Source organism: Electrophorus electricus, chromosome 4, assembly GCF_041902795.1.
Source record: "Electrophorus electricus isolate QZ-2024a chromosome 4, ASM4190279v1, whole genome shotgun sequence".
Lineage (NCBI taxonomy): Eukaryota > Metazoa > Chordata > Actinopteri > Gymnotiformes > Gymnotidae > Electrophorus > Electrophorus electricus.
This window is the reverse complement of record NC_137500.1, coordinates 37,108,527-37,135,737: the sequence shown is the minus strand read 5'-3', so window position 1 is coordinate 37,135,737 and position 27,211 is coordinate 37,108,527. Positions and strand designations below refer to the sequence as shown.

Genomic DNA, 27,211 nt, shown 5'->3' with positions numbered 1-27,211 from the left:
GATTCTATTCAGGCTCTAACTGTAATGCCTTGTTATTATGAAAGAAATTACTTATTTAGTTTGCATTACTTAGAAGATTCTCAGATGTCTTAGCGCATCAAGGGCTTAGTTTTCACAAGATACCTTCAGGTAAATGCAAACATTTGGAAAGTATGGATTCCCCAGTACTGTGATTGTAAACTACCTCAGAGGAACATCTTTACAGCTTTAATTAGGATTCATTTAATTCCATTAATGCTGAGAGATCTTAAATGGACCCGGGGACCATACATTTTCTAAATAGTTAAATAGAATGTTAAACATTTAGCAAATAATTCAATTTAAAAAAAAGAACAGAAACTTTATAATAAACTGCTCATTGGTTCATAGGTGCTAGTTGACAACAGCCTGGGCATGGGTCTACAAGGCCAGGGAGCAAACTTGATAGACAGCCTGCTGTGCTACTCAAGCAGAACTTCATATAACAATACCAGGAGTGGTATGGCTATAGTGGGATTTGGTATAATACAACCAACCATGCATGCATGAACCAACCGATGAACATTTTGCAAATAATTTTAACTTTCTGGCACCAGATATGTCTCATTCATGATGCTTTTGGAATGTAGCTTTTTTAATATTATGCAATAAGAGGAAAAAATAAAACAATCTTATAATCTTATACTCAAACGAATAGTACCACAGAGTTACAGAATACATTTTTCCAGCATCGACACCCTCTCAGTTAATGTAAGTGCAGCATAAACCTTATTTAGCTTTGCCCCAAAATTAGGATCACCTATTTTACATTGAAAGGAGTGAACGTATGGCAAAGTAAATTGGTCATTTACTGAAATGGGACAGTAGTCGTAGAATATATTTGTACATTGTGTGCCCATAAGAGCAAGATTAGCCCTATTAGAAAGAAAACAGACAGATTTATGTTCCCTAACCCGCATCCGAAAATCTTCCAATTTCTCCAGCAGAGGGCGATAAATAGCTTATTATTGTTATCGATTGAATAACATAGGTTCGCATCATAGTCTTGACGGCTTCATATATTGTCAGAGCTTACTAAATTTACATCGGAATCATATACACACTCACTTGACATACACATCAATATATATTTTCGGTGTACTGTTGTAGGCTGTCCTTTTTACTAGTTGATGGCAGAAGCACACCTTGTTCAAAAACTGCATAAACAGGGTTACTAACTGTGGCGTTTATTCATTTTAGTTCAAAACATGTAAAAACTCTTCCTTAACTACGATACTGTGATGGTCACCATGGCAGTATCACGCTTAAAACATGACCATCAAAAGGATAATGACCCATGCACAGGGATGAAGTGGGTTAGCATAACACGTATATTATAAAGCGCATCAATAAGATTTGGCCAAATGAATGGCAAAAAAAGCAGTGGCGCTGCCATCCCATCACTGGTATGTATACCTTTAAGCAGCGCTTGTGCGTTTGAGTGACAGGAGAACACACCAATCAGTGGCAGTGAAGCGGATACCGTCGACCTCAAGCACTTTCACTATACGATGGAAAAGAAACGGGCGGTGCAAACGCTGATTCCATCATCCAGAAGCTCCATCGTGGAAAAACCATCGCAACTGAGCATCGGCGCTCGGTTTCACCTCCATCGGAAGCTGCAGCAGAAGTGTCCAAGATACAGGGCTTCAGGGCAATGGCTGGGATTTTGGCGTGGTTTTGGAACGAGAGGTTCTGGCTGCCCCATAACGTGACCTGGGCTGACTTAAAAAATACGGATGAGTCAACGTTCCCGCAAGCGGAGGACCTCTATCTGGCATGTCCTCTAGCCTTCTGCGTCTTCATGGTCCGACTCGTGTTCGAGAGGTACGTCCGTGCGATGCACTTGTCAGACTGACAAATGTTACGCTGGAGATCCCTGGTCAGGGCTCCATTCAAAGGGAATTTGTCCCGTAAAAGCAGCGGGACCGGTAGATTTTGGGAACACACACACACACACACAGGTAATGACAGCAATGCGCTGTGGCCCATTTCCCTTGTTTTAACTCCAAGAAATAATGGGTGGGTTTTAGATTCCTGCGTATGAGGAGCGTAAAGCCCAAAAGCGTGTTGCGCGTAACGTGGTGAACTTTGCGCATACGAGAAGCATCAGATCCCGTAGCCAGCTGGCATTGCAACCCGGTGAGGGGTTACTACCGAGCAGCCAGCGCACTGTTTCCTCTCCGCCAACTTGCGCCTGCATCGTTACCGAGATCCAGATCTACGTGGTGATTCAACCTTTTCGACATCAATACGGCAAGTGCTCAGAGCTGCTGGTCGATGGACGGACGAGGGATACCTCCTGTCAGCATCCTTCACATCACTATAGCGTCTGCTCAGTGCCCATTATTCCCTGATGGGATGTGTTCTCCAGCTCTAATTATATCACCCTTTGTCCGTTTGCTTCTATCTTCTGCCTGCTTGTCCGGGGTCTGGCACTTTTACCACTTTGTTGGCTCATACACGAGTCGAGTAACAGACCAGGAACTGTATGATTCATACAGCTCTAGAGAAAATTAAGAGACGACGCGGAGCCTTTTTTTCAAATTCAGGATCTGCCATGTGCGGCCACCATCCACTGTCTCTCGGGCACATCTTATTCTACTTAATGAGGTACTGATTAGGTGATCACCTGAACCAGATCTTATTTAATGAGCAATGGGAAAGACACAAGCAGCCTGCCTTTATTACACCAAATACTGATTTCTGAACTCTTCTGGAGTTAAAAGATTAATATTGTGTTGTTTAAAAGTGTGAAAAATATGAACGTTTTTGCATTATTCGAGGTCTGAAAGCACTTTTTTTAAATTATTTTGACCAGTTGTCTTTTTCTGCAAATAAATGCTCTTCCCAACCATGTTTTTGGTGAGGGAGAAATTTGGGAGAAATGTCATCATTAGTTTATAGAACAAAATAAAAATGTTAATGTTACCCATAGGCATGATCATTTTGCAGTGAGCTCTTTTGTTTTTCAGCAAAAGCAACCAGACATAGTAGTAAAGGATAAACAGCTGTAGTGATAGAATCCAAGCGATAGCTTCATCAGGAACAAGGAACACAAAAAGCTTGAGAAATACCAAGGGTTGAGAGAAGATCTGGAGAAGATGTGGAGGGCGAAGGCAACTGTGGTTCCAGTAGTGATCGGAGCACTACGGGCTGTGACCCCAAAATGAGAGAATGGCTCCAGCAGATCCCAGGAACAACATCTGAGATCTCTGAACAGAAGAGTGCAGTCCTGGGAAAAGCTATTAGGCAGGGCCCTCAAGCTCCCAGGCCTCTGGTAGAGGACCCGAGCTTGAAGGAAAAAGAGCGCCCGGAGGAGGGGATTTTTTTTTTAAATGAAGAGAACTATATCATAACTTGTAGCTATCTGCTGTAAAGCCACTCGGCTCTGGACTGATGTTCTTCTGCAGTGTTTTATTTATAGCACAGTCAAAAAAAAAGTGAAAGTGTTCGCTGACATCTGGTATTAAAAAGTAAATATTTGCGGAGGAGCCATGTTAAGCGCCCTTCAAAATACAGTTCTGATATTTTCCACCATGTAGTCATATCTCCTCTTCCACCAGGCTGATGAGAGCACATCAAAAATTTCCGTTGTCACCAAATTTATTAATGGACATATTTTTAATAACAGGTGTCAGATAATGACTGCAGGTGTTTGGGGAACAAATTAGAGATGACATCAGTAACTCAAAGTCCCTTGTCATTTCTTGTCAGGTTTTGTGTTTGCAAAATCATGTCTTTAGTTTTTTTTTAGTCTCCAGACAATCCTCTTTCTCTGAATCCTGAGCCACACAGGAGCAGGTGATCCGGGAACTGCAGCTGGTGTGATTTTTTTTTTCTATCCTTATTTCTCAAGGTTTACTTCAGGTAAATCCTTGTTAAGGAAAGTGATTCAGCTGTTTTTATTTCGAAATGCATTTGTTATGCATTAGAATAATGTTGCACCACGCGAGGCGGCTGTGTGCTCAATCCCTTCCTCCCACTACCCTCTCTTTCAGAGTCTGGGCTGCCTCTCATGTGGCCTGCACTCTGATCTAGGTGTTCTTTTTTCCCTGCGCAGATAGTTAGTGTTGGTATGGAATCATCCCGCCTGTACTAGCAGAGGCTTTCACACAACCCAGTGTGGTACTGTGAATGCCAGCTTCTGCAAGTGTTCCAGAGACAACTTCCTCTCAGTCCAAAACACATCCATTTACTGTATTTGTTTTCTGCATTGGGTGTTATATGGGATCAGTTTACTGCAACTAAATAAACCAACATTTAGGCTAGGTAAGACTTTAGACAATTTGGTAACATCCCAAACAGAATCAAGTAAAGTTTACAGCAAAATGTTTCTGAAGTGAATATGTTGTCCTGAGTTTGTCTGCTACTGCTTTGTCTTTCTTTCTTTGGCTCTTGATACCATAGCTGATAGTTTATATCTTTTCATTGCTAGGAGAAAAATAAATTGAATTTGTAAGAAATAAGTGGGACCCTACAGTCCGTCAGTGAACAGAAAAATATGATCCTAATTAAGTGTTTCAAAAAAATGAAGGAAGTCAGTGTGATTTGTGCAATAATTTTTTTCTGATGTTATCAGCGTCCTTAAGTTTTTAGTAATAGATGATGCATTTTGGAGCTGCTGAGTTCCTGCCAATGTTAGGTCACACGCTGAGTCATGTGTGTGACAGATGTATATCAGGTCAGTGTGGTAAAAGTGGTGTTTGTATTATATTTGCAGGTTCATTGCGAGACCGTGTGCTTTGGCCCTAAAAATACAAGCAAATGGACCCCAGAAGGCTCAAGCCAATGCCATCTTGGAGAAAGTCTTCACTGCGATTACTAAAGTAGGAAGCCTACCTCCAACACATAACTCACATTTAAGAATGATCTTAAGACTTCTAATATTCAGTTGGGCGGAGACTTGATTGGTTGTATGGAAATATCAACAGGGGAATGTTTTTGTGACAAAATTGTTGTAATAGGTCTTGGGCCAGATTCATGCAGTCAGTATCAAAGGACCGATTGACATTTGAAACATTTTCACACGTTCTCCACAGCTGCGTGCGAATTTCAATGTAGGTATTCAACTATGTCAGTTAGGGCTCAATTTCAGTGTCAGCCAGGTCTCATAAATTGACACTATTGCCTTGAAAGTGAGTCAAGGATGGTGTTTTGTGTCATTATGCACCATTTTTGATAATACTCACTCAGAGGCCTGATGGAGGTTTAAGCATATGTTATCATTGAAAAATCACTTTAAAAGAATTTACGCCATTGCTTTGAATGTCCTCACTGAATGCCCTTTAAACACCCAGCACCTGATGGTAGCACTTGGTTATCACGTAGAGTGACCTAAACATTCCAGCCATTCATCCAGGTAATGGTGAAGGTAGAATGGTAACCAGCAAGCTTGGAGTAGCCAGCACAGCGACACTATTTTTAGCCTGACAGAGGAATGAAGTTTGCCTTGACAAATGTTGAAACTCATGAACGCACTGGCTCGGCTGGTGAGAAGACGCCTCCTCACTGAGAGAGGAGCGCAGACTACGGCGAACAGTGGCCTCGGGCTACTCGTCTGAACAAACACGGCACCACCTACAGCGGCTCACGGTTGTTCTGGAAGGTTCTCTGCACTGACAGGAAACGGGGCTGTTAGATGAATATGTGAAAGTAATACATTCATAACAGGGCGGAGATAATTGCCCATATTGGCTTCCTGTTTCTGGTCAGGTGCCGTACTTTGGATGCTGCAGTGGGACAAAATGAAATGGCTATAACAAATACTTTAGCGTGCTGACATTGTGATGTTGGACCTGTATATTATCCCATATGTTTTGTATCCAGAAATGAGCGTATACCATTTAAACAGCAGTAGCTATGGCCTAGATTTCTGACTTAGGTCATTTTGTATTATTTTTATTTTGTTGCGTTTTACATCAATGAGCCATCACAAAAGGTTTGTTGTGAGATCAATAGAAAAAAACTGTAAGACTGTAAGTCAGTGCATAACCGTAGGACTACAAGTTCTAAATGAACTTAAATGCTGGTGAAGTCACATCATAATGTTAATGGTGTTTTGTTTACGTTGGGTTATCTAAACCAGGTCTTGGCTACCTGACCGTTGGCTACCTGCTGCACCTGTCCTGGTGGTGTTATGGCTGTCTCATACGTTGTGCTGTGCTCCTCAGCATCCAGACGAACTGAGGCTGGAGGGCCTGTCTAAACAGCTGGACTGGGACGTGAGGACCATCCAGCGCTGGTTCCGGCAGAGACGCAACCAGGAGAAGCCAAGCACGTTGACCCGCTTCTGTGAGAGCATGTGAGACACTTCTCGGCTTCACCCTCACCCCGAACTCGCGGAAACAGTAACGCGGCCGACTGCGACGCCGTCGCAGTGGGCGGCGACCTGATACATTGGGAAATGCTGTTGGATGCTAAATGTTTTGGTGGAGGGAAAGTGATGTAGTATGCTCGCCGTCCTAGTGCTCACTGGGGAGGGGGAGGAGTTGATTCAGACCCATGGTTGCTTGACAAGGAGTATTGGCACAGAATAAGCCTTTACAATCTTAAAACAGTGAGACTGCAGAGAAGCAAGTGCATTTATTTTTGTTGTGGGCATTCACTGGTGCTGGTTATTTCTGTTTTGTGCATTGCTGTGTGTGTGTGTGTGTGTGTCTGAATGCATGTGTATGTGTCTGTGTATCTGTGCACAAACAGACATGTCCAGGGTCCATGACTGATGCCTGCAAAGCCATGGTTGCACTACGGTCTTACACCTCACGCTGTCCCACCACCTTTTTTTCTCACTTCCCCCTCTCTTGCTCACTCTCTACCGCTCTCTTCGCTCCTCCCGGCTCTCGCATCTCATGAACCCTGAGTTCTCCCCCTCAGCTGTCCTGTGCTCTTCTTTGCCACCTTCGCGTCACACCCAGCGAAACTGCCTGAAATGTAGCGCCTTTCCCATCCCAGACAGCTGCTGCCAAATGTCAGCGTCTCCGCCGCACCCCGGGTGCTCTGACTGAACTTTCAGATCAGACTGGTTACAGCGACTCCGAGGTCTGACGTGACGCTTCAGGAAGCAGTGCTCAAAGTGAGGCTTGCTTAAGCCTTTACCGCTAAACAGCCGAACCGTGGAAACCGCAGAACCTTATGTGCAGGGCGCAGGAAGAACTCTGCATTCCTGATCCACACATTACCTCTACGGGATTATTTCTCTGAAGGCTGCCGATGACTTCGCTCTGTGGCCACATTGCACTTCCTCTTTTTATAATGAGAACCAAAATGGTGGAGGCATTGGAGCTACCAAGGTTAATGATGGAGACTGAACAAATGTTGTATTGTTGTTGTTATTATTACTACATTGTCATTTTTACTCTTTTACTTTATGTGCTGTGACCTTGGATATTTTTGAAAGGTTCTCTCAAATATGCTGCCAAGGGCCTGCATGGACATTCTGTCTCTGCGCTGCAGTTACTTTTAAGCCACCCACAACACAAACACACACACACACACACACACACACACACACACATATACACAGAGAGAGAGAGAGACAGACAAAGAGACCCAATCTGCTCTGCTGTAGCAGCAGATACTGTGGTAGTCAAGGGAAAGTCATTCAAGTTGCAAAAAAATCTTTTTATCAAATATGAGTATAAGGGGCTCTTTGGGGGTCAAATAAACATTGCGCAAGGCCAGCAAGTGTTACTGCATTAATATATGTAGATAGATATTCCTTATTAGAGTGTCCTAGTCCTGCCCCCAATATTTCTTACTGCCTGGATCTTTGTAAGGGGAGGCTTATGCAGCTGAAAGAACCTAAAGAAGAGAGACTGGATTTTTCATCGCCCACAGAAAACGGACATTTTAAGTCGTCATAGAAACACCCAATGACTTGTAACGTTCCACAGAATGTGTCGTTAGTCTCCTTTTTATGTCAGTTTTCTTCATCTTTTTTTTTTTATATAGAGAGCTGTTGAGTAGTGGGGAGAACAGGCAGAATTCACATTCATATTCTGGTTCCTCTTTCACTTTCAGAAGTGTTCCAGTGGCAGATTGTTAGACCATCAGATTTCTTTGAGCTGTTTTACATGTGTGTTTGTTTTGCCTCCATTCCTTAGTTCTGTTTTGGTAATGACCAGTGTTGTAAGCACTGAGCTGCTTTTATGCGTGGAGCGTTTCGGCTCTTAGCATGACCAGACTAAAGACAGTGCGTTGTGAGTCATAGCCCAGCAATCATATATTAATAGCTCTGATTGGACGGCACTCCAAACACTTTTCTTCTCCTCTCTCTTGTTCTCTCTTACTTTTTGACTAACCTGTTGCCAAGCAACTGCTTTGACCTATCATTAGGTAAATAAGCCGTGCTCATTTGTTTTAACAATTAATCAAGATTGAGCTTCAGAATGGAAACCTTTTAATCGGGGGGGGGGGGAGTGTCCTTTTAGTTTTGAAATCCCAGAATTGATTCAAACCCCTCTCCATACACACCGTCACTTTCATTTGACAAAGTCTGATGGAACTTTTCTCAACACTCCCACCTCCAGAGCCCTGGGTTTTTAGTGAAAAGACTCAGCTTGCTGTCTATTGGCAGGCCATCCAAGGCCATCCACTACAGACAGCATCTTCAGTTAGAGCCAGAGTTTTCTGAGGTTCACCCGGCGGATAAAGCGCACGGAATCACCCGCTAGCCGCTGCTGCCTTCACACCAGGACAGGGCAGCCTCCTCCTTTGTCCTGAGTCACGAATTACATTCATGGCTGCATCCTATTCTTGTCTACCAGTGTCAGATCCTAGAAGGTCAAATCTTATAAGTCCCTAAAGTTTTTGTTTTCCTACCTTGCTACTTTCTGACATCTTATTTCTATTCATTTTTTCCTCCTGCAATAACACTATATGGGAAACAGTGCTTGAAATTCATAATTTTGTGAAATTCAAGGCAGCCAAGAGAGTAGTCACAGTGTTTTTTTAATCTCATTTTGACAAAAGAAAGGGAAAACACTTTTTGTCGTTATGCATGATGAATTTTAACTACTCAGTGTGGCTTTGATTTGATGGCCCCTGCTTTGATTTGATGGGTCTGCTTTGCTTCGACGGCCCTGCTCTGCCACGAGGCCAGGAGCAGTATTCGGTGGTGTTGCTTGTGCATTCAGAAAAAGGGGAGTGCATTCCCCATAGACCTCACAGGCCTAATGAATGCTGTACGTCATGTTTAAAACCCCCCAGCGGATGATTAAGCCGAGTAATTTAGCATCAGAGAGCACTCCAGCCCACACTGTCTGATTGGCTGGTCGGCTTTGATCTCGGAGGCATCGGCTCATGTTTGCTGGAAAGAGATTTGGGATCACAGGGAAAAGGGGACTCCTGCCTGAGCTATATGTGGACTGGGACACGGCGCGGACTCACAGGGCATGCATTTATTTCAGGGGTTGCTTTTTGAGAAGGGTGAGAGATACCAGGATGAAGGTGGCTCATGCAGCAATACCAATCGCTTGGTAATACACTAGTGTTAAACTCGGTGAGAAGGAATGCAGGAGCTGTGTGATGTCTGCAAAACCATGGCCGCAGTGTGAAAGCGAGGTGAGAAGGAATGCAGGAGCTGTGTGATGTCTGCAAAGCCATGGCCGCAGTGTGAAAGCGAGGTGAGAAGGAATGCAGGAGCTGTGTGATGTCTGCAAAGCCATGGCCGCAGTGTGAAAGCGAGGTGAGAAGGAATGCAGGAGCTGTGTGATGTCTGCAAAGCCATGGCCGCAGTGTGAAAGCGAGGTGAGAAGGAATGCAGGAGCTGTGTGATGTCTGCAAAGCCATGGCCGCAGTGTGAAAGCGAGGTGACTTTGTCCTACCACCCTCTACCCCTCTGTCTGCGCCCCCAAGCCCCCCCAGCCTCTGCCGCCCTGCACAGACCCCACCCAGTGTGTGTAAATAACAAGGTTAATGGCGTATCAGTGGCATTAGGTTTTGTTATTTTTCTCAATTTTGCAATAGCCTTCTGTCCATTTAATCCTTCATTCAGCATTTGGCACTTGACATCAATATTTTTAAATGCTGTAGGCTAGGATCATGAGCATTGCGTTAGTCAGAAAGATGTGTTTCAAGATGTTGTCACGGTTAGACATTAGAGTCATTGAGGGACTTCTGTGCTGAAGAGCTTTGTGCATCATGCCCCTGTTCTTGCTTTAAATTGAATGTCTAATCCAGTATTATATGCCTTTTAACTTCAGGAAATTCAGTTTTCCTGCAGATCATATGGAATCAAACAGTCTAGCCACAATTTACTCACAATGCTTGTTTTGTGTCCTTTTTCTTTGAACAGGTGGAGATTTACCTTCTACCTGTACATATTTACCTACGGGGTGCGGTACCTTAAAAAGGTAAGCATGCCGAAAGCTTCCTCCTTCATTATTATTATTGGTTACATTTAGATAGCGCTTTCTCCAACCCAAGGATGCTTTACACACAGAAATCGGCTTTTACAATCAATTGTCCACTTAGCATTGAAGATAAAGGTCACAGTCAAAAATCACGAATGGCCTGTCAAATAGAAGTCAGTGCACATGTTACAATTGGTGAGTTCCTGACAGGCTGGAGTCAGGCAGATGAACCACTGGAACATGATGTCTGCTTCCCTGACATTTTCTCTAACACTGGTTAAAACACGGTCTGACGTCCCTTTGCGTTTCCTCTCAGCATGCAGTGTGATTGTTGGTTTGTTGAATGGTTTTAATTTCATTGACAAAACTAATGTTGAAAACATGGTGAATAATTTATATACAGCTTACTAAAATATGATAAAAACTGAAGTGACACGGTTACACAAGTGGACATAAGGCAATATATTTTGTGGACAACCTCTTAGGCTATTTATAGTAGTAAAACGAACGCAATAGTAAAATTAATGAAAAGCAGGCATGGGAAATGTCCTACAGCAATCACTACATTTGTTATAGCTTTTATGTGCCTGTTCACTGCAAGTTTAAGAGCAGGTGTGTAAGAGCAGGGGAAACTCCCACCTCTGTTGGATCCTAGCCCACCAGAACAAAGCCTGGGCATTCCTGATCCAAAGCCTTTTATTGTGCAAAAACACAGCTGAACTCATGAAGTCAGGCAGCGGTGTTCATGTGAGGAGGCCAGCAGTATGACGCACTGCAGTTTCTTTTAAGATTGAAGAAGATGGCATGGGTACCTGGAGGATATATATACGCTTGAGCCCCACCATTGGACCTGCTATGACGGCAGGGTACCTCCTCATCAGTGGTCGGTGTCTGGCCACAGCATCAGGCCTCACTGAATGGTTGTAGGTGGCAGAGGCCAGCAGTGACACTGATGCATGTATCTCCAGCAGCGCAGATGTTCCTCACACATACATACCAGCTCAGAGCCCACTGTTAGTGCTGGCAAAAACTGATCAGAGAAACTGATGATATACATCATATAACTATCTATAGAGACATGGGTAGTAGTAGCGCCATGGTTAAGACACTTGCCTAGTAATCAGAAGCTTGCCAGTTCAAGCCCCACCACTACCAGGTTGCCACTGTTGGGCCCCAACAGCTAATTGCTGTAAATGTAAGAAGTCGTTAATGAAAATATCCCCTTTTGCCCTGCTTGGGATGCTCTCTTTTATTTCAGGCTCGGGTCCTCCCCCTCCTTCCACTTGAGCCCCCTGCTTCCACTTAGTGTATAGTCTCAGAGTGCAGGATTTGGGATGAATCCCTCCATGCGTTGTGAGGAGTTTCCTTGTCTTGATGTCAGTGGCTTCTGTCTCCTCCTTTGGGCAGCTGATTATGCCAGTAGGATGTCTGATGACTGCTAGAGCGTAGGTGTTGATAACCCAGACCTTGTTGTTCCCATTCAGCTGACTCCTCAGGACGTCCCTTGGTCTGTCTGGTCTTACAGTCTCGAGTGAGTGTTTTATCCACCAGTACGTGGTGCTTGGCTCCTCTGGTGTTCTTGCCATTGTCTTTCAGAGCCCTGCTCTTGTATTGATCCGTGTGCCTACTCATTTTAGCCACAGTGATGCCTGACACAAGCTACCATGTTGTGCAGGTTATCGGGTGGCAGTACTTGGATGGAACTGCCCCTTTCTGGGTCCTGTCCGACCTTCAGTTAACCATTCAGGTTGGCTTCCATCCATTAGCAACTGATTCATTTGTGCTGCAGGTGCTCATGTTCATGCAGTTAGCTTCTTTATCCAGTAGGCATGGACCATGTCAGGGCCTTTAGACCCTTTCTTGGACATCTGCTAGCATGAACGGATACTGGATCCTGTTTAAGGAGGTTGCTGTGGTCTGTTCTCAGGTTCAATAACCACTGGGTATTGTTGTTGCATGATGCCTAGTTCTCCCATATGCTTTTCCAGTATTGTTCACTCTCTGGGTCTGGTGGGTCTGTTCTCATGCTCTTACACTGCCACCAAAAGTACACTTTGGATGGCTCATGGGAGAACGTCCTGTTTATTCTGCTGGCTTCTACATCACTTGTGTATCTCTGTAGGTTGGCAGCCAGAGCTGTTAAACTTTGCTTGGCAGTCTCCAAGGCCTCTGTATGGACAGCTTGCTGTACTTCTCAGGTACCTTCATCACCTTCATCATGACTTTCTGTAGCTCTGATAGTTGACTGACTTCACTCCGTGTTGCCCTTTACTTGCCCTCCAGCCTCCTCCACAGAGGATACTGCTCGATGCTTAATGCAGCTCATCTTGTAGCCAGGCATCTCAAATATCAGATTTGCTGTAGCATAGATCAGCTGGTTGGTCTCAGTGATGGTCACAGTGGTGATCGTTCATAGTGCTGCAATCACATCTTCCAGCACATCTTCATCTTGGTCTTGGTAGCACGCTGCGACTGTACTCAACTTGGCCATGATCTTTATGCTTAGGGCAGCAGCTCGGTTGTTGAACATGGTGCACAGGTTCATTGGGTCTTGGTTCTCAATTTCTGGGTGTGGGGATGATTATATCCCCCACAACCCATGCTCACATGCACTCGCTGTCACGCTCTGTCTAACACAGTATGTATACAGTTGTGCTCAGAAGTTTACATACCCTGGATGTTTTGGCACGATAACATACACACAAGTTGACACACACAGGCTTAAATGGCTACTAAAGGTAGCCATCCTCACCTGTGATCTGTTTGCTTGTCAATCAGAGTGTGTGTATAAAGAGTTAGTAAGTTACTGGGCTCCTGACAGACTCCTGCATGAGACATGGGGAAAGCAAAAGAATTATCAAAGGATCTGCAGGAAAAGATAGTTGAACTTTACAAAACAGGAAAAGGATATTAAAAAAATGCAGCAGTGTTCAAACTCTAATTAAGAAGTGGAAAATGAGGGATTCTGTTGAAACCAAGCTAAGGTTAGGTGGACCAACAAAAATTTCAGCTACAACTGGCAGGAACATTGTTCAGGATGCAAAGAAAAACCCACAGCTGACATACGGGACTCTGGAAAAAAGTGGTGTGGCTGTTTGAAGATGCACAATAAGGAGGCACTTGAAGAAAAAAGGGCTGCATGGTCGGGTCGCCAGAAGAAAGCCCTCACTACGCCAATGCCACAAAGCAGCCCGCTCACAACATGCCAAACAGCACAGAGACAAGCCTCAACATTTCTGGAACAAAGTTATTTGGAGTGATGAGACCAAAACTGAACTTTTTGGCCAAAACCAAAAACGCTACGTTTGGAGAGGAGTCAACAAGGCCTATGATGAAAAGTACACCATCCCTACTGTAAAACATGCAGGTGGATCGCTGATGTTTTGGGGATGTGTGAGCTACACAGGTACAGGGAACTTAATAAAAAATTGATGGCAGGATGAATGCAGCATTTTATCAGAAAATACTGGAGGAAAATTTGCACTCAGCCCGGAAGCTACGCATGGGACGCATGTTCCAACATGGCAATGATCCAAAACACAAGGCCAAGTCGACCTGTCATTGGCTACAGCAAAAAAAAAAGTGAAGGTTCTGGAGTGGCCATCTCAGTCTCCTGACCTCAATATCATTGAGCCACTTTGGGGAGATCTCAAACATGTAGTTCATGCAAGACAGCCCAAGAATTTACATGTACTGGAGGTATTTTGCCAAGAAGAATGGGCAGCAATTTTCCATCTGGGAAAATAAAGTGACTCATCCACAACTACCACAAAAGACTTCAAGCTGTCATTGACGTTAAAGGAGGCAATATACAATATTAAGGACTAGGGTATGTAAACATTTGGTCATTTGGGTAGTTTCTGTTGTCATGATTCTGTTGTTATTATTTTAAAAAGGGCAAAAACAACAGTTTGATTATAAATGGCTTGATTCAACACTAAACATGAATAAAAGAAAAGTTGTTGTATTATCCTTATTATTCTCTGAAAAAATATCAAAATATCATAAATTCTGCCATGGTATGTAAACTTATGAGCACAACTGTATATATATACATACTCCAATCAGCCAGAAATTGATTTTATTGTTACTCCTGTCAAGTACTACATTAGGCAGCAAGTGAACAGCCAGATCCTAAAGTCAATATGTTGGAAAGGTGAAAAGTGGGTAAGCGTAAGGATCTGAGTGACTTTGACAAGGGCCAAATTATGGTGGCTAGACTGCTGGGTGAGAACATCTCCAAAACAGCAAATCTTATGGGGTGTTCCTGATATGTAGTGGTTAGTACCTATCAAAAGTGATCTAAGGAATCATGGGCACCCATTGCTCATTGATGCCTGGTGTGATGGGCTAGCCTGGTTTTGGTCACACTGAAGAGCTACTGTCACACAAATTGCTGCAAGGTTATCACAGTCTATGCTGGCTGCAGATTGGTGTGTGCAGGCCGACCGTAGTCCATCCCCAAAAGTGCCTACAGTGAGCATCAGAATTGGACAGTGTAGCAGTGGAAGAACGTGGCCTGATCTGATGAATCAGGTTTTCTTTTACCTCTTGTGGATGGATGGGTGGCATCCCTTACCTGGGGAGAGATCCCAAAGATGTAATATGGGAAGTAGGTTTGCCGATGGAGGCAGTGTGATGCACCGGCAAAATTCTTCCAGGAAACATTGGGTCCTAGCATTCATGTGGATGTTACTTTGTCTCGTACTACCTACCTAAACATTGTTGCAGACCAAGTACACCCCTGCAATAGCAACAGGATTTCATGATGGCAGTGATCACTTTCAGCAGGATCATGGACCCCTGCCATACTGCAAAAACTGGTCATGAAAGGTTTGAGGAAGACGAGAGTTCGAGGTGTCGACGTGTCCTCCAGATTCCCCAGATCTCAGTCAAGCATGTGAAGAGTGTGATGGAAAATAAAGTCTGATCCCTGGAGCCCCCAGCTTTCAACTTAAAGTGCTTATGTGTATGATGAAAGGGATTTCATTAGAATTTCGATCATGCTATAAAGGCAGAAACAGCTGCTATAAAATCTCTCCAACAGGCTCACTCTATGAAAAATGCTATTTATTATTCATAACTGTATCCATAATGCAGGGAATATTCCCTGTAAGCACAGAATCCTCACAGACCTTCGTTGTCATAGTTAAGCTATGATAATAAAAGTTCCATTTACATATAATAACTTGAAGAAAAATTTGCACTGCTAGGACCATGCCCGTTAATTAGGTCATGGATATATTGAATATCGAGAACAACACGTGAGCAGCTTGTTTTGCACAAAGGAATAGCCGGACGTTCACCACATGCCGTGCGGCTCTGGCGGTCTCGCTGACTGATCGGCGGCAGTGATCTCTGTGGACGAGCCGAGGGAGAATGTGATGAAGCTCTTTGCAGAATGAGCTCATCCACTGCGACTGGCCCCTGCGCTGCTCCACTGGTGTTATTAATAGTAGCAGGAGTGAGAGTGGACAGATGTAACCGAGCAGAGTTCTCCACGGAGACAGTGTAGCTCCGCCCCAACCAGAGCCAGCTGCCAGCCCTCAGGAGGCAAGTTCAGTCACATTTGGGCCAGTCTAGTGTCCTGGAAAGTGCGAAAGAGAAGTAATTACTACAGCACTGCTCATGGCCTTTCTGCTTCTTACTGTTGTTGCTGTTTTGTTTTGTTTTTTACGTTTACAAGGACATCTTGCTTTAACTACTAAAAGGTACTAAAATTTCATTGGTTTAACTAGGGATACTAAAATTCCACCACAATGTAAGCTTCAAAAACCAACATCACCACAAAGACTCTATAAGAGTAATGAGCTAGTCTGTTATGACTGTGTGTGCAGTATTGTTAGACTGAAAGGGGAAGTTGCAGGTCATGCCTGCAAAACACACACACACATACACACACACACACAACAAAGGGATTTATGTAATTTAATGAGTTTTCTTTCAGTAAAAATGTGTTGAATGTATACATAACATATTTTTATAATGTGTTAAACGTGTACATAACTTGTACTTTGATATATCACAAATTTAAATGCCTAACACTAATTGCATAATACTTGTTTAGATATTTAAATGATAATTCACATTCTTTTGAGATACAGTTTACAAGTTTCAGTACAGGATTTGCCACAGTATTTTAAAACAAATTTAAAATGTTTTCTCTTGGATACGAGTGCAAAATACCTGTTCCACTATTCAAATGTATATATTTATCACAATTACTTTGCTTCTAGACCCCCTGGTTATGGAACACTAGAGAATGCTGGTACAACTACCCCTATCAGGTATGTTTCATTCTCCACAGGGTTCTTGTACTGTGTGTTTACTTGCATATTTACACTTTATGCTGTACCACTGCAGTATGGTAGCTCTGCGATAATGTCAGACAGCACAACCTGTCGGTTCTTTTTTCAGTAGCTCTTGCTAACACTAGCTGCCATTCCGCAGCATCGATTACGCTCTTTTGTTTTGTGTTCTGTTGCTCCACAAACACAGCACACCACCAGTCTCATTCATATAGCCCCCTCAGCTTTGGACCTTTGGCCTCTGTGGTCCCCGCATCAGTGTAATTCCGTAACTGACACGATTCTGCCGGTCTGCCACAGGTGCTGACGGTAGACCTGCATTACTACTACATCCTGGAGCTCTCCTTCTACCTCTCCCTGTTCTTCACCCAGTTCACGGACATCAAAAGGAAGGTACAACACCAGGAACTCTCCCCTTCAGTGCATTAAAAGCCATTTCATGAACTGCATGGTCAGCAGGTACAGCAGGTTACATTTTCATGTTCCAGTGTTCGGTGAGACTCCACTTAAATAAACAACAGCATGAGCGTGTACGTGAGCAGCTGTATGGCTTGGGCTAGCCGCACTGGGCTTCTGTGGTTGACCTACTTATAAACCTCCTTTAAAGCCTCCTTTGGGCTGTCTGAAATGACGAGTCGGCCTTTCACTTCCTCCACTCTGCTTGTGTTGAACGGCTTTGGTTGGCTGTTTGGTTCAGTTCTGCTGACCCGTGCTGTCATGTTAAGGGCCCCAGAACAAAAGCTGGATTAATGAACTCAGCTCTGCTCTCATTTTACAACTTGTACAATAGAACAGAAATCACTGGTGCCGTTTTTTTTGTTGGTTTTTTTAAATTATTCATTTGAAACATTTATGTCTGTGTGTTTGTTTTGCCATACATTTTTAAATGTATATGTAAACACAGCCATGTTTCATCACAAGTGCACAAAAGGTTAGAGAGGAAGACAGATAAACAGAGAATAGGACCGAGAGAGGGAGAGGTTGACAGAAAGATGGATGTGTGACAGAAACCGATAGAAACATCCTAGATCAGGTTATGGCCTTGATACAACACAGTCTACCCCCAGTGCGCTTGTTTCCTCACATATGTGCTTGTTGGTTTTATAAGATGAGAAACAGACCTGCAGATGGTTTTACACAGAGAGACTAAGACAACAGAATACTGTCAGATTATTACCCACCTAATCCACACAATTTACACATGCCCTGCCAGGAAAAAAAACAACAACTCGACAACTACCAGGTACTCCATGACAGGCACAATACAGACATTTTAGTTACACATTTTAGTGCACTGATCATAGTAATTGCTGCCACTGCATCTGTAATGCTGCTGAATTAACCATGTCACCGAATGACTAAAACTACATCTGAAATGCAGGCTTTAGTTCTGCAACATCTGACGTAAGCCCATGTTGAAGTTGCTTTTCAATCCTGAAGTACCAAGTCTTGTGTGTTGAGGTTTTCACACATCTTAAGTGCACTTGCTTTTGAGCAAACAGTAATTCTGTTACGTGATCATTTTAAACCCTATGCTGATACTAAATGCCTAATTTCCGAAAGAAAAATATGGAATACAAACTCCCAGTGACAATTTCACTCTACCTAATTGTCATTCTGAGCAAGTATCTCAGTAAGATGTAAATCTTAAGTGGTTCCAGCTTCCTGAGAATTAAGATGTTTTTGTGTTTTCTAAATGACTGCTAGGTTATAGAAACTTTCCTAGGTTATATGCTGCTTTAATTAGGCTTAGTACATCACGCTTTCTTTACTAGATGACTAGCTAGTATAGCAACAACCCAGTAGGGGAAGTGCACTTATAATAGGTTTCACTCAGCCTGTTTTTGAATAACAAGGACTGTGGTGACGCATAGTCTGCACGTTCGCCCTTGAGCACGCAATCCATAAGTATTTGGACAGTGGCACGGTTGGCTTGGAGAGGATGCCGAACATTAAATTAGTGACCGTGTTGCTAAAGCGCCGTATGTCAGCTTTAAATCAAGCCCCTGCATATCCTTATCGCAGGAACCATGTGGGAACTACATCTTTAGTTTTTTTTTTCTCATACATACCCCCATTGTACAGGACCAAAAGTAATTGCATGTTTGGAAGCACGTTTGTTTCATGGCCAGCCGTGTGTCATCGAACGATTAACTCCAGCAATCGGAGAACGAGCAGAAGGAGTGGAGTCAACTGTGGCGGTGAGATTTGCATCGCCGCTGGCTGTCTAGATGTGGCTGTGGAGCGAGTCGCAGTTGCCTCGCAACATAAACGCCAAACAGGTGTCAGTGTCTGAAAAGCAAGACACTGTGAGACAACTAAACGATGCACTAAATACAAGGTTAAGCTTTAAGTTTCAGTGTTGACGAGTTATGCACTCCTTTATTTAATTATAACGGGACTGTCTTAGAATACCTAATTCCAGTACGAAGTTTGAGTAGAAATCAGTTTCATATCTCAGTTTTGCCTTTCGGCATTAGGATTGGATTTTCTTTTCTTTTTGTTTTGGTCACATGACATGATGAAGTAAAAAAGGAAGTGTTGGGGACACAGAAAGGCTATTGAATGTCTGGGCAAAATAAAAAGTTCAGCTGGACGTTTATCCTTTTCCGTGATGCTTTCTGCTTCTGTCAAGAGTGACCCAACCACCATATACTGAACCCCTCTCACACAATGCTGAGACAAAATAAAAAAATTAGGAAGCAAGAATGCACTAACAAGCTTGGCAATACCATACAAGCTAGTACACAGCAGTGGTAGAGATTACTTTCAGAAGAATGAAGCAGTGTTGAACATTTTAGAGAACCTACAGCCAGATGTGTCAAAGGTTTCCATAAAGAGAATACACCAGTATGACCGCAGGGCGTTTATTAAACACATGCAACCAATGGTAAGCCTCAAGATTTGGAAAAGCAAGCTTAAAGCTTGCTGAAACGTGCAGAATGCACTCTGCATTGTTCCGGGATAATCAAACAGAGCAGAGAATGTTGACCCTGTTCTAGAGTGATGAAATAAGGAATTGTGCATTGGCCACTGTTTGACAAGGACTAACCACCAAATACTGAACCTAACAATGCTACAGAACGAAATGGTCATTGGTGTGATTACTTTTGGTCCCCTGGACCTGAGGGCATGTGTAAAAAGCACTGGGATTCCTACTGATACAGATATAAATACTTTTATCTCATTTATTGTTTTATTTCAAATTGAATGTTCTGGAGAGCAGAGCCAAAACAACAAAAACTCTTTCTGTCCAGTTACTTATAGATTGTAATGTATTTAGCATCTTCAGTCATATTTAGCATCTTCTCTGTCTCTCTCCTCCTCTTTCTGGGCCCTAGCGCCACGCCATTGCACAGCCTCTCACATCTCTCCATTTGTCTGTTGGCATGTTGTCTCTATTTTTGTTTTTTCTTTCTCCTTTCAGTTTTTTCCCTTGCACAAAAATCACCAGCGCGCTCCGAGGAGGTCCCGCGCCCCCTGCCTGCTCCAGTATGTTCCTTCCTGTCTCGTATGCCATGCTTCCATTCTGTCTCGTAGCACCGCTCTACCCCGCCACCACGGTCTGTTTGGCTGGCGATCGCTCCGTTGAGCCACTGCAGTCCGGTGATTCATCAGGAGAGCATGCAGCAGGCTATCACGGAACGCCATTGAAAGCCAGGGTCCCATGCTGTATTTAGGCAGAGCATTTGCCTGGAGCGATTTTGTACTGGTATTAGTTGTTGATGGGGGTGGGAACGAAGGCAGTTAGTTATACAGATAGGAGAAGCATTGTCTAAATGTAAGAAATGTGTTTTAAATTCAATTACTCTCAGCATTAAAGATTCACAGTGTGGTTAGTTATAAATAACAGCCAATGGTGTTATTAGCAGTCCCCTGTGGATGTATTAAGCAGATATATGGGGCTTGGGCTCGATTTCCTACCACATTAGGACTTAGTGTGCTTTTAGTCTGCTTTTCAGATTTAGTATAAGTTGCTCTAGATCTGGGTCTGAAAAGGTTTTGTTGTGTCACTAGGCATCTGTTGAGAAGTTATGAGTGTCAGCATGTATCGCCGTGCTGACGGAGTGTGTTTTTCTGCAGGACTTCCTGCTCATGTTCATGCACCATGTTGCCACCATCTCTCTGATCAGCTTCTCCTATGTGAACAACATGGCCCGGGTGGGCACGCTCACCATGTGTCTCCACGATGCCGCAGACGTGCTGCTGGAGGTAAACGCTTGGCATGTCCACAATGTGCACTACCTAATGCTGATCTAAATACTCACCTGAGTGATAACTAATGCTGATCTAAATACTCACCTGAGTGATACCTAATGCTGATCTAAATACTCACCTGAGTGATATCTTATGCTGATCTAAATACTCACCTGAGTGATACCTAATGCTGATCTAAATACTCACCTGAGTGATACCTAATGCTGATCTAAATACTCACCTGAGTGATACCTAATGCTGATCTAAATACTCACCTGAGTGATATCTTATGCTGATCTAAATACTCACCTGAGTGATACCTAATGCTGATCTAAATACTCACCTGAGTGATATCTTATGCTGATCTAAATACTCACCTGAGTGATATCTTATGCTGATCTAAATACTCACCTGAGTGATATCTTATGCTGATCTAAATACTCACCTGAGTGATATCTAATGCTGATCTAAATACTCACCTGAGTGATACCTAATGCTGATCTAAATACTCACCTGAGTGATACCTAATGCTGATCTAAATACTCACCTTAATGACACCTAATGTTAACACCTGCTGCTGATCTAAATGGTACCTAGTACTCATCTCAGTGGCACCTCATTTTATTAATCTCAGTGGTACGTAATGTGGATCTTAGTGATGTCCAATGCTGCTCCTAATGATATCTAATGCTGATCGAAATAATACCTGATCATTTAATGCAATATGTGTATACTGTGTGCTAGCAAGATTTACCATTAGTTATTAGTGGATGCATTGATACCTTGTAGCGCTCAGTATTTGTGTTCTATTATCTATAATCTTACACTCTTGTGAAGTGTAAGATGAGCATATTTATACTGACAGTTCTTTTGGCACGACTCCGTAATGTTTCTTTTTTTTCAGGCTGCTAAAATGGCCAACTATGCCAAGTGCCAGAGGCTTTGCAATGTTCTGTTTGTGATGTTCGCTCTGGTGTTCATCAGCTCCAGGCTGGGCTTATATCCTGTCTGGTAAGAAGTGTGTCTCTCTCACTCACTCTGTGTCTATATGAGAGGAGTACTGAAGTACTGAATAAAAGTCTGTCAGTACCAGATGATGTTTTATGACATAAGAAGTGTTGATCACTGAGACACTACAGTTTGTTCCTCTTAAATATAAAAATTTGTGCAGGTTGAATACATTTAGTCATAAACCACAAAGGAATCAACTCTTTCATATCAGAGCTCTAAGGGTTTTCAGCTCTTCCATACCTGTTCCTGATGTGACTCTTGTTTTGAGCATGAGGGAGTTAGCTTGTAACCTGGCTTGACTTCCTGGTTACAAATTGACCACAGATTGGTTTGATACTGGTCTTGAGCATGTTCTGGTGCCTCACTGTCCCTAGGCTAGTGATTACATTTCTCAGCACCTGCTGCTGTTGACCAGTTAAAGCAGTTGGTTGTTTTGTTGTTGTTGTTTGTTTATATTTAGAAATGTGCCACTCTTAGTTGTCTTTGGAAAGAAATGTTTTGGGGTTCGTGAGCGCCATCTATTGGAGTTCTACCACATAAGACTGAATGATGCATTACTTTTTTTCATTTCAGTGATTTTGACACATCTCCAGTTGTTGCCAAGTAATAGTTACTATGGCTACAGCATAAAGATTCTAATCAATTGAGAAAGGGTAGGAGAGATGTGATTGGGAAAATGGCTCTTGTTATCTTTCATATTATTTTAATGTGATCGAAGCAATAGGTAGGTTGTATGTTACTATGGCTCTTGCATTACACATAGCAAATGACACGTTAAAGACCCTGGGCTTCGTTAGTGAAGCATGAGTGTGATGAACAGTTTGTCATACTGAACAGTCCAATTTATGTGCAGCATATATCACATCTTCATGCACAAATGCAATTCAGAAACCATTGATAAAATGCTGGCAAATATAAAGTGTCCATGGAAAAACTGAAAAAGTCAGGGTATGGGGACTTCATATTTACTAATTAGGTAAATTCATCTGGTATGTTGGTTCATCTTCAACATTTTGTTTCAGTGATGGATGACAAGCATTTGGTGGGTCTGCTTTGATCCACTTTTTCACCTGACAATATCGGCACAATAAAGTTGGCATCGCAACTTTTAAGTTTAAAGTAAAATAAGGCAATGAAACCTCATGGTATTTTGAGATTAAGCATTTTTGTTTGGACTAAGGTGAACTTCAGGTTGGCCTCAAGTTGAATCAGAAAATGTTCCCTAACGTTCCGTAGCTATGCTCTGTTGCCATGGTTTCTGTCTCTGTACACCAGAGCTGTTTTACAGTGCTGATGTGTCACAGGCTCTGATATCCCCTTCATTTCTCACAGCGCTGACTCATTCCCACATGAAACACAATCATTTCGCTTACAGTGAAGGAATGGCAGTCCTTGTTTTCTGCTCAACGCAGGCACAGACGTTAGCTTTATTGCACTCCCCATTTATGTCTCCGCTCGAGAAGGGCGGGGGCAGGTCGGGGCCTTACCGGAGAGCCGCGTCCTCATCCCAGTACCCCCTCTCCCTCCAGAGGGCGCCGTGGCAGATGAGTGGTGGACGCTCACTACTGTAGCTCCTCCAGATCCATTATCCGTGTTACTTTAGTCACTGCTGCTCAGGCCTGTGCTTTTAAATTACTTTATTTCATTAGTTATTCAAGCCTGCAAGTACCTCTGTCGCACTACTCCCAAAGCATCTGTTAGGTGAGCCTTGAAATGTTGTTAGTATGCTAAGCAACATATATGGTAGGTCATATAAAGTGTTACTCTAATGAAATGAATTGATAATGGATGAAATACGGTTGAGCGTCTGAAATCAGTAAACCAGCATGTCTAACTGCTGTTATCATGGTCAAAGTTATATCAGTATGCTAAACAAGTCTTGTTACTATATTAAACTTACCTGGACATGAGAAACCTGCATAGTAATTCATTATTAAATACATTAATAATATTAATAAAATATGTTTTAACATTTCATTTATTGTTAAACTGTAATGGTTTTGCTAATTTCAGACATGCTGTTTAATTCAGATATACAGTATAATCGAGTCGGTTGCCTTTGTTGTTTTGCTGTGGGTGTGGACTGCATTATGTAGGACACCAGTCTGAGCGCAGCATCCCAAAGGCATGGCTGCACAGAGATCGCATTAGCATCGGAGACGGTTTAAAGCGATACACTGTTGACCATCTCAGGGTTGTGCTCTGTGCCTCGACGCATTTGAAAGCCTAGCCCCGCTCTGAGAGCCAAGAGATCACCTTAACGTTAAAGCACATCACTTTTGCACCTGTGTGTGTGTGTGTGTGTGTGCGTGTGTGTGACCCGGTCCCAGGGTCCTGAACAGTACTCTGTTCGAGAGCTGGGAGATTGTGGGGCCGTACCCGTCTTGGTGGGTGTTCAACGCACTGCTGGGGCTGCTGCAGGCACTACACACCTTCTGGTCGTATCTTATCGTGAAGATCGCCTGCAGAGCCATCTCCAGAGGCAAGGTGAGAAGGACCAACCACCCCACGCGGTCGTCTCACACCAGCACCCTTAGCGTGCTCCAGCAGGGCCCGCCCAACACCTCACTGATATTTAAACTCATACTGGTTTGTCACACACTCGGGTCTTTGATTCATTCATTTCTAGTGAACACTCTAATCCAAAATCAGTTAAAATTCGTCGTTTAAAATCTTCCAGTAGTGAATTTAAAAATCTAAACTTTTTGACATGCTTTTCCTTATCTAAGTGCATGAGCTGAAGCTCTTCTTCTAAGTGTTGTGTTTCTGTTCTCTCTGCTAATCCTCCACTGCCTCAGGTGGGAAAATGGAATCCTTTACATGTAAGTAGGTAACGAAAGGGTTTATAATGTAAATAATGAAATGGTTGTACTCCTGAAACATTTTACATCAGTTATGGTGTACACTCATTAGGCTCTTTATTGGAAACCCCATCCTTTTTTAAAAAGGTTTTAGGTGTACATTAAAGCTTGTCTGACCAGTTTCTGACCACATGACTGGAAATGTTTGGGTGGTGGACTACTGTCCACCCAGCAGTGACTCTGACTTAAAAACCCAGGCAAAACACTCTTGAGAAACGTTACCCACTCAAATTTAAATTTACCTTGTGTTTTTAGCCTTTCTGCCTGTATCTAATGATATTCCTGACCATCATGTCAGTGCTAATGTTACATTAGGAGTCACCCACGGCCCAAATAATGCGCAATTCTCAGAAGTCCTGTGGCCAGTGGTGAATAAGGTGTCCGGTGGCTGACCAATGCTGCATGCCAGCGCGCTTACGACAGGGCCCTTACCTTTCCTGAGTTATTTACCTGTTTATTAAACCATTTGTTTACTTTACATTTTCCATTTATTTATAGTGGTTTATAGAAATCCAGCCTGTCTGTATGCAGGTCTGGTCACACAAAGCGCTAGACCTTTTAGATTAATAACACACGCTTTCGTAGAATCTTATTCTGCTAACAACATTGTCTTTATCTTGCAGTGGTCACAGAATTAGAATTAGATCCCTGCTGAAGGCAGTGCGCCTGATATCCCGACGCTGCTCCTTTTTTTACCAGGTGTCAAAGGACGACCGTAGTGACATCGAATCCAGTTCTGACGAGGAGGACGTCCCGCCCCCTGCTCAGAAACACCACACTAATGGCACCAATGGGGCACCTGGTACCAACGGCTACCTGTCCGTGCCCTCGTGCCATGATGACCACTAGGCGCCCCCAACCTGCTGCAGTCTAGTTCGTATAGTACTCGTGTGTCAAAACATGAACAACGTTGCCTGTCTGGTACTGGAAGTTCTTAAATAGAATAATGTGAATGCAGCTGAGTTTTAGTACAATTCTTTTCCATCCGTTTAGTTTTTCCTGTTTTCCCTTGCAGCGTTTCTAGGCATTCAGTTGAATATCCAAGCACTTTTCCCTCTAGTTGCAACCTGGCCTTGAATTCTTTTTTGTTTTTTGTTTGTTTCTTGGCGAATGAATGAGAGCATCTCTCTTATCAAGCTAGCATGCTGGTGTGGTCAAATAGTTTGGTATTATGGGAGCGGCAATTTTCTTGAGATAACGTCTTTGTATTTATTAATTTTTTTATATCTATATCTAGGTTGTGGATGAGTTTTTTCTATATCTTAAAGCAATTTATTGTCTGTGTTTTGAAATGGCATGACTATTTAACATTCACTCATTGTTTCTGAATTCACCAATGTTTTTCTTTAAATCATTTACCTTAATCTCAGATTAAGTAACTGCTGTCTGGTATGGTCACCAATTAAAATGTATGACCTGCATTACACATACGACCCACACACACTATATTTGCACTAGAATCTGTAAATGGAAAATCTACAACAGTATTATGGGCTCATGAGTTTTGTTAGAAATGCTGATATATTGTCCTCCACCTCAAATCAACTATTGGCCTGTACTTCAGATAACTTTCATTTATCTGGTGTTTCCATTATGTCAGAGAACTGCACATCTGCACTTCGTACAAGGCAAGCTGTTGTCCTAAAAACATCACCGAATTTCATAAAATTGACTTTTAGAGAATGGTATTACCTGGTCTTTGATTACAGTTACTTTACTTCAGGTTTTATGAACTTCATTTCCCAACCACATAAAATGTACGTAATAGTCTTTGTCAGAGGGTGGCTTCCACATTCTAATTCTGGCAGATGTTTGCACAGTGTTAATATCAAATGAGTACTATGAATGAGAATGTATTCATCTTTAGTCTGCTATGCACCTTGTAGTCCTAACTAAAAAAGGTTTAGATTGTGCAGTGTATCAGACAGGTGTCAGCAAAGACCTTGTGGATATTCTCAAGGGTATGATGTAGTAGCATGTGTTTTGCTCCACTTGTTTTCAATGCTAAAACTTTCCAGTTTCCTCTTTGGTTTTGTTAGGGTTTGACATCTTTTCCTTACCTACCTAAACAGATGACTTACCAAAATGCTGAATGTCAAGTTGGGGTGAAGCTTTTGTTTTTCGAGTATTTTTAAGGCTATTATTTCTGTGTTATGAAGACCACCACTGCAGTCTGTTGGTACGCTGTGGAGAGGAAGAAGCCGTCTATCTGCACGGCAGACAGTGCGCTGAGGCCGAGTTGTGTGATTTACACTTGATGTCAGAAAAAAAAACAACTTTAAAGTATTTTCAAAGGCTTTGGTTCTCTGCCTTTGTTGGAACATTAAATTATAAACAGGTCCAACAAATATTGTTGCCATGTATTTTGAATAAACAGAACAGACAAATGAATTTTTGAAATTTGTTCTTTTCTTTACACCTTTTCCTTTTTTAGATCATGTCACCAAACTGTGTCGAGGAC

The 27,211-nt window shown here is 42.8% G+C and overlaps 1 protein-coding gene across 2 annotated transcripts; it reads left to right on the top strand.

Annotated features, from left to right (window-relative positions):
* Positions 1-1,297: 1,297 nt before the first annotated feature.
* On the top strand, positions 1,298-27,141 carry cers6 (ceramide synthase 6). Of its 2 annotated transcripts, XM_027010203.3 has the most exons (11): positions 1,301-1,845; positions 4,742-4,847; positions 6,192-6,322; positions 10,316-10,373; positions 16,610-16,660; positions 16,982-17,074; positions 20,765-20,893; positions 21,783-21,889; positions 24,220-24,376; positions 24,688-24,711; positions 25,450-27,141. In XM_027010203.3, the coding sequence occupies exons 1-11, from the start codon at positions 1,676-1,678 to the stop codon at positions 25,597-25,599; spliced, it is 1,176 nt and encodes a 391-aa protein (XP_026866004.2). In that variant the 5' UTR covers positions 1,301-1,675; the 3' UTR covers positions 25,600-27,141. The 2 variants fall into 2 exon arrangements, with proteins under 2 accessions (XP_026866005.2, XP_026866004.2); XM_027010204.3 differs by lacking the exon at positions 24,688-24,711 and having other exon boundaries at positions 1,298-1,845.
* Positions 27,142-27,211: the final 70 nt, after the last annotated feature.

What these genes read in the sequence shown, in the direction of transcription:
- cers6 (XM_027010203.3), top strand. Translation starts at nt 1,676, where the DNA reads ATGGCTGGGATTTTGGCGTGGTTTTGGAACGAGAGGTTCTGGCTGCCC. An exon ending in ACCCGCTTCTGTGAGAGCAT is followed by an intron (nt 6,323 to 10,315) that starts GTGAGACACTTC and finishes TTCTTTGAACAG; the next exon opens with GTGGAGATTTACCTTCTACC. An exon ending in GGGTGCGGTACCTTAAAAAG is followed by an intron (nt 10,374 to 16,609) that starts GTAAGCATGCCG and finishes CTTTGCTTCTAG; the next exon opens with ACCCCCTGGTTATGGAACAC.